General features: G+C 40.9%; 1 protein-coding gene across 8 annotated transcripts in view; it reads left to right on the top strand.

The window, feature by feature from the left end:
* HIPK1 (homeodomain interacting protein kinase 1) overlaps window positions 1–12,280 on the top strand; it is a 504,680-nt gene extending 492,400 nt beyond the window's left edge. For all 8 annotated transcript variants that reach the window (XM_069238726.1, XM_069238723.1, XM_069238721.1 and 5 more), the window contains one exon: window positions 5,920–12,280. In XM_069238726.1, coding sequence (XP_069094827.1) covers window positions 5,920–6,411 — 492 coding nt within the window. In that variant the 3' untranslated portion in view covers window positions 6,412–12,280. The remainder of the gene's footprint in view (window positions 1–5,919) is intronic.
* The last annotated feature ends 833 nt before the right edge of the window (window positions 12,281–13,113 follow it).

Below are 13,113 nucleotides of genomic sequence, written 5' to 3' on the forward strand. Positions count from 1 at the left end.
TTGCACTGTCCACTTTTAAAATAGCTTATTGCCATTTTAACTAAAACTGTGTGTTACTGCTCTAATTCAAAGTTCCTAACTTCCCTGTGTGAAGTACCTTGCATTTTATGTATTTACTTCAAATCTTGAACTTGTGGTTCTAAAAATAAGTTAACAAAAGATATTTTTCTATATTAAAACGATTGGCCTGGAGTTAAGTCTTTGAGTGTGTGTTCCTCATTTATTGCCTGTGTGTGTACCTCAAATGCTTAACACTACCCTCTTATAAGCCTACTGCTCGAGCACACTACCACAAAATAGAGCATTAGAATTATCTAATTTTGCCACTATCTTACTTCTAAGGGGAACCCTTGGACTCTGTTCACCCTATCTCTTAATTTGAGATAGTATTCAGAGCCAACTTCCTACAATTGGGGTCCCAGGGGATCCCTGTGGGCTGCAGCAGTTATTCTGCAACCCATAGGGAGCCCATGCAAAGGGTTCTGCAGGCCTGCCATTGCAGCCTGCGTGAAACGGGTGCATTCCCCTGTTTTCACTACAGGTCACTATAAGTCACCCCTAGGGTAGGCTATCTCCACCCAAAGGGCAGGGTTCAGGTACCTGTTTGTGAGGGCACCCCTGCACTAGCAGAGGTGCCCCCAGAAACTCCAAATCAATTTTCCTGGCGTTTGTGAGTGCGGGGACGCCATCTTACGTGTGTACTGGACATAAGTCACTACCTATGTCCAGCTACATAATGGTAACTCCGAACCTGGGCATGTTTGGTATCAAACATGTCGGAATCATACCCCAATACTGTTGCAAGTATTGAAAGTATGATTCCATGCACTCTGGGGGCTCCTTGGAGGACCCCTGCATTGCTACCTTCAGTCTTACAGGGTTTTTTGGGCAGCCCACTGCTGCCTCCCCTCAGACAAGTTTCTGCCCTCCTGCTGCTTGATCTCATCAAGCCCAAGAAGGCAGAACAAAGGATTTCCTTTGGGAGAGGACAGTAACACCCTCTCCCTTTGGAATTTTGTGTGACTGGCTTGGGAGTGGGTAGCCTTTCCAAGCCACTGGTTTGCTTTGAAGGGCACATTTGGTGCCCTCTGTGCATAAACCAGTCCACACCGGTTCAGGGATCCCCAGTCCCTTCTCTGGCGCAAAACTGGACCACTCCCCTGGCCATCACCACCCCAGGGTTGGTGCCCACAGCTCCTCCAGAGGGTCCCTGGGTTCCTCCGTCTTGTTTCCAAGGTTGGCAGGGAACTCTGGGAGCATCTGAGTGGCCAGGCACGTGATGTCAAAGCCCCCTCCTGAAAGGTGCTTGCCTGGTTAAGTGACCAAACCCCCCTTTCAGGGCTATTTAGGGTCTCTCTCTTGAGTGGGTCCTCAGATTCGGCTTGAAAGATTCCAGCAGGACTCCTCTGCAACCTCTGCTTCGACTTCTGGACACTAGAACCGCGACTGGACCCTCTACAACGAAGACGAGTCTTCTGCAACTTTGTTTCCATGTCTTCTGCCAGCTTTGCAATATTTCCCTGGCTGTACATCCTCAGAAGACTGCAACTCTTTAGTCTGCACAAGAAGAAGGAATCTCCCTTGGAGTGAAGGAGTCACTCCCCTGCAACCACAGGCACCTACAACAAGCGACGACCGGCTGTGTGGATCCCCTCTCCTGCTGAGCTACGTGGATCCTGTATCACGGGTGGTGGTCTGGAGCGGTCCTCTTGGTCCTCTCTGCCAGCTGTCCATCTTTGGTGGAGGTAAGCCTTTGCCTTCCCACGCAGGACAGTACCCCGCAGACCGCGTCTCTTGGACCTGCCAAGGCTTATTTGCATCTTCTCCAAGGGATCTTCAGGCGACGTGTAGCTCCAGCCCCCAGCACTCCATCCTGCAAAGTAAGCCTCCTGCGTGGTTCTCCTGTAACGTGGGATCCTCTTTTGTAGTGCTGCGTGGGCTTCTTCTGCGACTCCTGTATCCCTGTCCTGTGGCTGCCTGTGTGTGTGCTGCCTGTGCTCCACATGCTGAGGGTTCACTGTGACTCCCCCTCCTGGGTTGAGTCCTCCTGGGCCTTACCGGTCCATGGCAGCATCTCTATTCCACTACCCGTGAGGTTGCCTTTGCCAAGGCTTGCTGGTGGAATTCCTGCACCAACACCCATATGCAATCTTCCTTCCAGCGTTGGGCTTCATCTGCATCCATCAGGAACTCTTTACTGGCTCCAGGACTGCAGTGTTGACCTGTTCTTCATCACCATCAACCAACTCCAGCATCCCCAGCTGGGTGGGTAGTTCCTCCTGGTCTCCACTGTGACTCTTGAATTTGGTCTCCTCTTTCCACAGGACTTCTTTCTTCAGGAATCCACCGCTGGTTTTCCTGCAGGCTTCCCTGGGTATCTTCTTTTTCTTATTTTCCTCCTTTTGGGTGGTTTGAGGGAAAATCCAGTGTTTTACTCCTGCATTCCTGGTCACTAGGTGGGGGGGGGAGATGGGGTGTAGTATGTTACTGAACTTTGTGGTTTCCTAGTACTCCCAGCTCCCCTCTACACATTTTACTTACCTAGGTGGGGGTGTTTGCATTCCATTTATTTAGTATATGATTTCTGCTCCCCCTAGGGTCACTATTTGTTATTGCTATTTGTACTGTTTTCTCACCTTTTCTATGCCTGTTTCTGATTATTAGTGTATATATTTAGTATATTACTTATCTCCTAAGGGTTACCTGTCTAGTATTTTGTGGTGATTTGTTCCAAAAAGAAAGTACCTTTATTTTTGTACGACTGACTGTTTTCTTTCATGTGTGTAAGTGCTGTGTGACTACAGTGGTATTGCATGAGCTTTGCGTGTCTCCTAGATAAGCCTTGGCTGCTCATCCACAGCTACCTCTAGAGAGCCTGGCTTCTAGACACTGCCTACACTTCATTAAGAGGAGATACCTGGACCTGGTATAAGGTGTAAGTACCTTAGGTACCCACCACACACCAGGCCAGCTTCCTACAATTCCCCATCAGGGACCAGTAGTGGCAGGATTCGCCATCACCTGTCCCGCTGGAACACCATCTCATCAGGTGGATTTTGCATATAGTCAGAAGGGTCTACTGTCTCCCCTTCACAACTACCCCTTTATCCATGCCACCATCCTATGATCGGATGACGGAGAATCACCTGACACTTCTTCACGAGGAGGTTACCGTTTTCGTGGCCAAGGGAGCCATCGAGGGTCCCTGTGCCAGAAGGAGGTCATGTTTGTTATTCACACTACTTTCTGGTGCCCAAAAAGCACAAGGGCCTCCGCCTCATCCTCTGCCTCCGGTCCTTTAATCTCTTCCTCAGGAAGGAGAAGTTCTAAATGCTCACTCTGGCTCGGTCCTATTTGCCCTGGAACCAGGAGCCTGGATGGTAGCTTTGAACTTGCAGGACACTTATTTCCATATTCCTGTCAAGCTTCTTTAAACTTCATACTTTCCCATCTAGACGTTGCCAGTAGAATGTAACTTGGAGCATTCCCACTATGATTTGGAAGCTACAAGGAATCTAGGGTGCAGCTGCAAGTCAACTATTAAACTATTTCTATTTGTATTTTGTATTTGTAAAGCGCATTTTGGCTGTAGCATCGAAGCGCTATGCAAAGAATAGTGCAAGTGAGTGTGAAGAAAGACAGGGGAGAAGAAGAGACATGCTGGGAAGACAGTTATAATTTGATGGAAAAGAACCAAGTTTTTAGCAGCTTCTGGAAAGGCATAAAAGTCTCCACCTTCCTGATATAAAGCGGGAGGGTGTTCCAGAGTGTGGCTTCTGCCACTGAAAAGGCTCTATTCCCCCCCCATTTAGACTTCCGGCTTCTGGGTACTGAGACCAGATGGCAACAGGACGATCTAAGCAGGTGGCTAGGCGCATGCCATTGCAGAGAGGTACAGGTGTATTTGGACCCTTAGAAATGGAGCGCCTTATGTGTCGGGCAGAGAGCTTTGAAAATAATGTGCTTCTCTACCAATAACCAGTGCAGCTGCCTCAAACTGCCCGCTGGCTAAAGCTGAGTGCGGAAGATTCAGTACGAGTCAGGCTGCGGTGTTCTGAATCAGTTGCAGTTTGTGAAGAGACCCTTTGTTGTTGTTCAACATCAAAGCATTGCAATAGTCCATTTTGGAGATAACTAGAGCCAGGATCACCACAATTCTGAGATCTTTCTGTAGGTGGGGGAGAATTTTCTGGAGGTTTTTGATCGTCCAGTAACATGTTTTAATGGTCTGGTTCATCTGTTGTTCCTAAGATGAGGCGTTGTCAAATATGATTCCTAGGTTTCTTGCCATTGGAATGGGTGCTGGCAGGTCACCGCCAGATTGCGGCCACCAGCGGGAATTCCATAAAGAGCTGTTGGACCCAAAAAATAAAAAAAATAATTTTTTTCTCTGTTCATTTTGAGCCAATTATGGCTCATCCATTTATTAATCTCGTTCATACAGTTGTAAATTTCTGCTCCTCAATGTTGCCCCATTGTCTAACTAACTTGGGGGGGCGGAGGGATGTGGGTGGGGGCCTTTCTGCCCGCCACATTAAATGTAAGCAGATGATCTGACCAGTCAAGGACCACATTCTCCAGAAAGGTGCAGCTATCATGGCAAGACAAAATACTGTCCAGGGTGTGTCCAGCTCTGTGTGTGGCTGATGTAACCCTTTTTTTCTTTTTAAACTAGAATATCAGGTCACACACTTCAGCTGTATTTTGTTCTTCACACTGGTTGCCTGCGGCTAGATAAGTCAGGTTCAAAGCAGTGCGTATGGTTAATTGTGCTATTTATAGACCAGGTCCCTGCTTCCTTCAGTACCAAACCTACCGTTGCTTCGTTTTTTTTTGCTCTTGGCTGCCTCCACCCTTATTTGTCCCTTTCTTCAATAAATCTCGTATTAGAGGAATCACAGTCTCATTCAAAATGACTAAGCGTTCTACTTGCAAGAGTAACTGTGATGCCCAATCATCCTGAATTCATTCTTCATAACTATTGTGTTATAAGTAACCTGAAGTTTGGCTGTCTAAATGCATATTTTCTGATGTTCACTACAGGTCACACCTAAACGCAGGAGCGCCTCTGCTCCAAGTTTAGAACAGGTCTCCTAACTTAGTGCACTTCACTCATCATCTCTCATGCCAGTCTGCAACCAACATCCTTTTATGTCATGCTCTCTGCAAGGGCCACCCAGAAACATTAGTGACCGATTCTGCATCTATAGAATTTCATTATCCTCAACAGTCCACAGGAGCGACCTCCTTAGGTTTGACTGTCGGAGTTTGTGAAGTGAATAATTGTGATAGCCCTTCAGTCTGATGTTTTTTTTTCTACCTTCTTCGGGCTATGAAATCCCCAGACTAGTGGTAGACTAAATATAGTATCAACTTTAAACTTGTGTTAGATAACTAATGTATCAGTGGTATTGTGGCCCACGCTTCACCATACTACTTCATTCCTGTTCAACGAGGCTCTCACCCTCGCCTTTCCAAAACTTGTTGACCAGCCTGCAGTGCTTCTCCCTTTGCAGCCTTATGTCTTAGACTTCCTTATTAAAGCTTGCCGTAAGAAGTTTGGAAAGTGCTCATGACGCACCCCGTTTGCTTTGGCAGTGAATTCTGGACGACTTAACATGCTCATTCTTACCACTAAATGATCTCTGCACCTGCTTCCCTCTGTACCTTTGACTTTTTCAGCATTCCAAGGTGGCCATATGGCACCGTAGAAGCTATATTGAAATGGATATAAAAAAAGATGCGCTGGCTGATGGTTTTTCTTGACAGCTTTATTTCGGCACCTTCGGTGTGTAAACAAACTGCTGCGTGATGTAGAATGCAATACTTGTTCTGAATGTTAAAATGCTAAGCATTTAAAACAGCTGATACCATGTTTTTGCCCACTTCATTGCTAATTTTCCTTTTTGCATCTCCTAGAGCCAGCAGCCTGCAGTGATGGCCTCACAGGAGAGAAGCATGAATCCTGGCCCACGTAGACAACAAGCTTATGTTGCACCTCTTCCATCAACAATTTCTCAGGCGCCTTTCGCTTTCCAGCACAGTGGACAAATGCATTCAAGTGTACATTCCCACCTTGCGGCCACTGCAGCTACACATCTTGCAAGCCAGCCTCACATGTATACCTACGCACCCACCACAGCTGCAACACTGGGGTCTACGACGTCTATTGCACATCTGTTTTCCCCTCAGGGATCTTCTAGGCATGCAACATATGCCCACCCCAGTACTCTTGTGCACCAAGTCCCTGTCAGTGTCGGGCCGAGCCTGCTTACATCAGCAAATGTTGCTCCTGCGCAGTATGCACACCAGTTTGCAACCCAATCCTATATTGGTGCTTCACGAGGATCAGCAATCTACACTGGATACCCTTTGAGTCCAACAAACATCAATCAATATTCGTATTTGTAGTTATTGGAGTCGTGTGACTGGCAGAAGTTTCAGGTGCTCACTCCTTTTAGTTTGTAAGACATTTTGTAGCAGGTCCGCGTGCAGCAACAAAAAAGTGATGACTTTAAGGACTCATTGCAACGTATGTACTGCATCTATAATCTCACAAAGTGAGGTTCTCTACTTTGTATATGATTTCAGTGTCTGATTTTATCGTCCAGAAACACACACATCACCCTCACCCGCCATATGGAGATTCAGAATGAAGCTATTGATTATATAGATTAAGCATTGTTTATAAGGTTTTAGTCCCTGTTAGTTTTTAGTATTGTTTTAATACTTATTGTAGATGATTTTAAGCTACTATTTGTTGTTGTTTTTTTTTATTTTATTTTTTAGCTTTTCCGATTCCATAGCAAAGATCTGCATCATTTTTTGACCTTGCCCGAAATTGGGCATCTCCAAAAGATCACTGCTGTTTATTACATTGCATATTTAGCTGACACTCAGTTTGTGTTTTATAGGTTTAGTTTCTTCTAACGATTATTTTAACTTTTCTATTCACCTTGGTAAAATAGATGAGTTGCTTTTTCTGTTAAAAAAGGCCATTTAAAAAAAAATTTTTAGAATCTTTTGCAAAATTATTAGCATTTTGTCAGATGTTTTCATTGTTATTGAGCAACAATTTTTTTCACATTAGTACCATTATATCCTCTATTCCGCTCAAGGTTTTTACTGTTAGTGTCATCTTAAAAGAACGGAAACAGTTGGGTCGTGCGTGTGTATAATCATTTCACAAAGCAAATTGCATTCTTTTTAGAAATTATTTTGTCAGTATGTTAACAGTCCAAATTGACATTTCACCTGTCTGCTGTTGAACACACAAGAAAGAGCAAGTTGTCCAGGCTAGTGAGAACTACTAATGGGAGGTGTGATTGTGTGATATAATCTGTAGCTAAAGGTCTTTAATATGTCCTTGTTAAAGCTAATATGACTTGCACTCTGTAGTCTTATATCCCATTGTGAGAAGTGCTGTTTTCCACATTTACTCTTGTTACTTCCTAAATGCAAATATGGTTGATAGGGAAGTAGCTCACAGTTAGCTTTGGTGGTGGTACTGCGTCATGATTGTGAAATATGCAGTAGCACAGAACAGCAGAACCCATTTCTAGCAAATAATCCGTAGAAACACAACTCTTGGTAAATTGTAAGTACATAAAAATATAGGTGTGGATTCATCGTTTAAAACAATGCTGCTTATACTAGCTACCATCTTTTCAAAGCAGGTCTGGAGCTGTTAGTCATGTTTTAAAGTATTATCCTTCACCAAAACTAGAATACTAAGTTAATTATGCACCAGCTGTTAAATTGATGTACTGAAGTGTAGAATACTCTTTTAGGATCGGCCATTACATTGCTTCCAAATGTACATCCAATTGTCGAAATTGCTTGAGTTAGAGTGCACCAGAAGCATGCTCATCAGTGTATAGTTCCTGGAATCTCAGTAGACCAAGTTTACCAATACATTTTCCTAAACCAGTAATCATGATGTTAATTAAATGTGACTTCAGAATGGCCTTGGAATTAGAAATTGACGTCAAAGGTAAATTTGTGATTGTGACCATTAGACGGCAATGGTGTGGTTTGTTCCAAAGGTGATCAGATTTTTTTTTTAAATCCATTTAATTCCGAAGATAATGTATACATGCACAAAACGAGTGTACGTACTTCCTTTGGTCTTGTATTTTAGGCAATTGACTGCTTTTACTAAATCAGGGTTTCTTGAAATAAGATTCCTCTTTTGTAAAAACACAGGACCCTTCTGTTTCCTTCACTCCTTGGCATGTATGGGGATTCCGAAACTTGCAAGAAACTGAACTGATAAAAATGTTTGCGTGCAGCCTTAAACTTCAGTTGTGTACTTATTTAAGGCTATTCCAGCTGCTACTGAGGTGAAGACTCCCAGTACTAAAAATGGCAGACAAAAAAGCCTAAAATATACATTTGAAGTTTACAGTGCATGCAGGAAATGCAAACACAAATCCATTTTCACATTTATTACTGAATATCAAACTATTTTAGAAGTTTTGTAAAGTCGTGTTTTAATATTTTACATAATGAAATATGTACATATCGACCAGTAATAAATGTAACAAGTAACAATTCCTTTTAACCCTAAACCTTTGTTCTTTGTAATCAAACTGTTGTAGTGACTATACTTGAACCTCTGTACTTTGTTTGACTAGTTCCTAATTGTTTCTGGGGATGGAATTGATATATCCACCATATTTTTAAACCAAAATAAGTTTGTTAGAAGGTTTGTGAAATAATGCAGTTGTTAGATCTTTATCACTGTAGCACTGATGTGAAAAGTGGAGTCATAAAATGGACAAGACTCGTTTTCATATGATCTGAAAGGGTAACTTCTGATTTGTTTTGCACAGGAATGTATGATGATTTGTTTGATGTATGTCCCTTATTGTAGTGCCTTAAATGCTAGTGTAGTGTTCTTAGAGTTTACAGTGAGCTTGCCTTACAATGGACCAGCAAGCCCCTTTATAATAGACTCAATTCACAAAGCATACATATAAATATATATTAAAAATATACGTATATCATTGCAATTAAAAAGGCAGTATGTTGCATAGATAATTTGTTCTCACTTTTAATCCCAACACAAAAAGCTACATTTTTGTTCACAGTTAGCTTTTGCAAACATAGTTTTTTTTCCCCTTAAAATGGCACATATACTGTTAGATAATTGGAGCAATGCTTTACAAGTTTATCCAAAGCATTGCAAACTTAATTGATTTCAGAAGTGATTGTTTAAGTACCTACGTTTTTTTTTTTAGATCCATTTTGTGCATGCATGCTTATGTTCCCCCTTGTATTTTAAGACATTTTTGTTAAATAACATATTGCAGATTAAGTGGTGGGGATATTTATACCAAAGAATGCCCAGTTCAATATTTGTAGGATGACTCACATTGTCCCATTAAACAAATTAGCCAGAATTCCTTTTTTTAATGTGAGCTGACAATTTTTTTAAACTTTGGTGGTAGATCTATAAGGAAACGGATGTTGGTGACTGCTATTTTTTTTTTCAAATGTACTTAGATTCATGGATTGATCCACCAGTATTTTACATTGTTTACCATGACCCTTGTAACTTGGCAATACCGGTAGAAATAGTTGTCTTTGGATAGTTTGTGTGGATGCTGATAGTGATAGTTCCAAGAGTAAAAACGTATTATGACCGGAACAATCCATTCTCTTCTCTATACTCCTCCACCTGTATGTTGTTCTAGATTGTATCATGCAGCGTGTTCAGTTTCATGCAAGTTATCATCAGCTACATTTCTGATATTATCATGCTTTAACGATGTAGGAATTTAAGCGTTCTTTCAGGCTTTTGGGTGCAGTAGTTAATTGAAGGAGTAAGCAATTGTTTGAATAGCTGGTGCATTTTGTTTTGGTGGCATTTATTTTTTATTTTTAATATTAGCATTGATATGCACAACTGCAGTCTAAATTATTTGTGTTAGTTTCCTGTTCTGGATTATTTCATCCAGTTAATAATGTGCTTCTTTCCAAATTCATTTTTTTTTTATTCTAGGTTAGTGAAAATGTGTTTCTGTTGAACACAAATCATCAATTTAGTATCTGACCTTTTACTTGAATTTGTGGGAACATTAAACAAATGAGAAGCTGTCAAGCAATTTTTGTATATTTTTGCTCTGTGTACTTCTGTCAAATTTGTCTCTATTTTATCCTAATGATCTTTTTCAAAAACCTTAATGGTTCCTTTAAGATATATTTTTGAAAATGTGCAGGCAGAAAAATCTGTTCTGGCCAACACAAGGTTTAATATAGGAATTGTTTTTTCTCCTGTTACTTTTTGTGGCTTATCTATTCATTTTCATATTATAAAGTTATTGGACCTTTACCTTCCTAAATGTTTCCGTCTGGCCTTGTGTTCATTATCCATTGATATTGGAGTATGTTCTTTACTGTGGTTTGGAGAGAAACGTAGTAATTGTCAATGTCTGCTAATTTCCATGGCAATTAGTAGTTAGAATCCCAGGTAAGCAGTACAGCTGTGAAAAAACCTTTTAAAATAGTTTTTCACTAAGTTAACAGGAGAAATGTTCTCTTCAGCAAAACCTGCTTTTAGTACTTGGGCCATTTGACCCCTAGCCAGCATGCTAAGCAATAACTGGGTGTTAACTTTACTGTGTATCCTACCAGGTCTTGTTATTAATATTTTGTACCTGTTCAAAATCACTCTGTTCAGTTAATCAAGGTCCACCTCTTCCCAATTGTACATCTTTGGTGAATACATCTGTCTGATAGGTTGCAGTAAAGCATTCAGCTTGGGACAGAAAACTTAACATATATTTTTTTGAGATTTTTGTTGTGGTTTTCTTCCTTCATTTGTAATTGAAAAGATGCGTGTGTATCATCTTTCTGCTCAAAAGCTAGGCAAATTTTGGAGACTATTTATTTTCTACTCGTATAATTGATGTAGACTTTCAACAGATACTTACTTTTCTTAATCTTTGATCAACACGGTGCTGGATGTTCCTAAGAAAATTAAGGACCTTTGATCCTTAAGTAAGCCTGTCCAAAAGAGGATAAAATTTTCTGAATGGGTCACTTGTGTTTCTTTAATAACTGGATAGTGGTTCCCTAAAGTTTACCTTTCTTACTAGAATTATCTGAGGTCACAAAAGTTTCAATTCTAGCCACACAGTCAATTGATCTTGTAGTCTACTACCACTTGTCTTGGAACATTTGGTACATGATAGTTGCAACAATAAATGCTGCATAGTTTGGTGCATGGTAGTAAGTTACCTTCTGTTTTATTTTTAAAGGGTGATCCTCCTCACACAGTGGTAATTGAAGGTCAGAACTGCAGGATGTTGTTTTAGCCTTACCTGAAAAGACATCCTATACTGATTGTGCACTGTGATTACCACTGTGAATGTGCTGGGCAATAAGATCTTAATTTATAGCCGAACACTTTAGGCCCCTCAAATGTAATATCCTGTTCCATGATGCGGCAATAACAAAAATGATAAACTATTTTTTTGTTGGCTTTACTGTCCGCATTTGCGTGTTTCCCTATCATGAATCTGTGTGTTTTAATTTGTGATTTTCAGTTCTTTTAAATAAAATGACAGTCACTCAAAGCAGCATAAGGCAGATTTCAGTATGTGATTAAACTGCCACCTATGACTTACAGGAATGCTCAGAGTACCCACCAGTTAGATAAAAAATAAATCAACCAAAACCCTTAATTTAATTAGGAAGCAATTGATTCGTACAGTTCTGCCCTTATTTGTTTTTAGTGTCATGAATGGTGCCGCATGTCTATGTTGTTGTTTGTTGCTAATCCTTATATAATGTGTGATTTCAGATTCAGCTTGAAATGTATATCACTACGTGTAGCAAGCAGTACATTATATGTAATGTTAGTATTCTGTTTCAGCTTGAAATCATTAATATTGCAATGAACTCCTTAGTTTAATAAATGTTATTTGATATGCTACTTACTGTGTGAAAACTAACCTTTTTATTTTTATGGTTGTGCTTTTATTTTTACATGCAGTTTTAAACAGGTAGTTTCTGGGGATTACTGATCGGTGTTTGTATTACAAAATGTACTTAAGGGGTGTGTAAAATAATCAATTTAACAAAAAAAGAATGAAAGATATTTAAAATCGAATACTAACTATATGGGAAGAGGGTCCATTGTGAAAACATACTTTATCTTTGGATTCAATGTTTGTCTTTGGTTTTACAAAGTAGCTTGTATTTTATGTATTTTCTATATCCTATGGCAAAATGTAGAGCCATTGCAATGCATCAATAAAATGGGTTAATTTTCTCTACTCTGGTTAATGTGTACTTTGTCAGGCCTGTTTTCTCACCTCCAAAATTATTGACTGTCATTACTGCACGTTTATTTAATTTTAACAGTACTTTTTTGTTGTAACAATTTTGTTTAATTGTATATGTATAATCCATTTGCAAAATTCACTTCTGTCCATTCGCTAGCACAATTCCAGTTTAATTGTTCCTCTTAGGATCCTCCTGTACATCTCAACTGCATTACTCAGCTCAGTTTCATGAACTTATGTGTTTCCAAGACCAGTCCCTTTTGTTACTCTCCACTCTCTTGTATTCTGTCTCTCTGCCTGTTGAAATCAATTAAAGACTTCAGCAGACAAAATGGGAAAAAGTCTGTAGTTGAAAAGGAACTCCTCACCTGCACATTTTGACAGTACTGTTTTTAACTGCTGTCATTTATAATCTGATAGAGACTTCTAGTTGCAGATTCCTTACCTTACAATTTCCCCCAGGCGTTAGTCTGAATCCAGAGATTTCTCTCGAGCAGTACCCGTGTGTGTCGTCAGGTGGTGTCGGTCGGCTCCGCATCCATCTTTGGTGTTACGCGCCCCGGATATGACAACACAGGACCTATATAGGCGCCACCGGGCATGCTGACATCAGTTCTTTTCTTTCTGTGCCAGCCAGCACAGATCTGAAAAAGAGCTACCCCTCAGTCACTTTAAGATTTTTGAGTGTCTACACTCCTGCTGCGCCGAGGATGTTGTCACGCAAGACTGGGTTCAAGACCCGCGGATCCTGTCATCAAGCAGGACAGATCGCCATCTCGTGTGCTTGTGGTGTATGGAGCGCAACTACGACTTTCCGAGT

This window comes from Pleurodeles waltl, chromosome 6 (assembly GCF_031143425.1).
Source record: "Pleurodeles waltl isolate 20211129_DDA chromosome 6, aPleWal1.hap1.20221129, whole genome shotgun sequence".
In the NCBI taxonomy this organism is placed as follows: Eukaryota; Metazoa; Chordata; class Amphibia; order Caudata; family Salamandridae; genus Pleurodeles; species Pleurodeles waltl.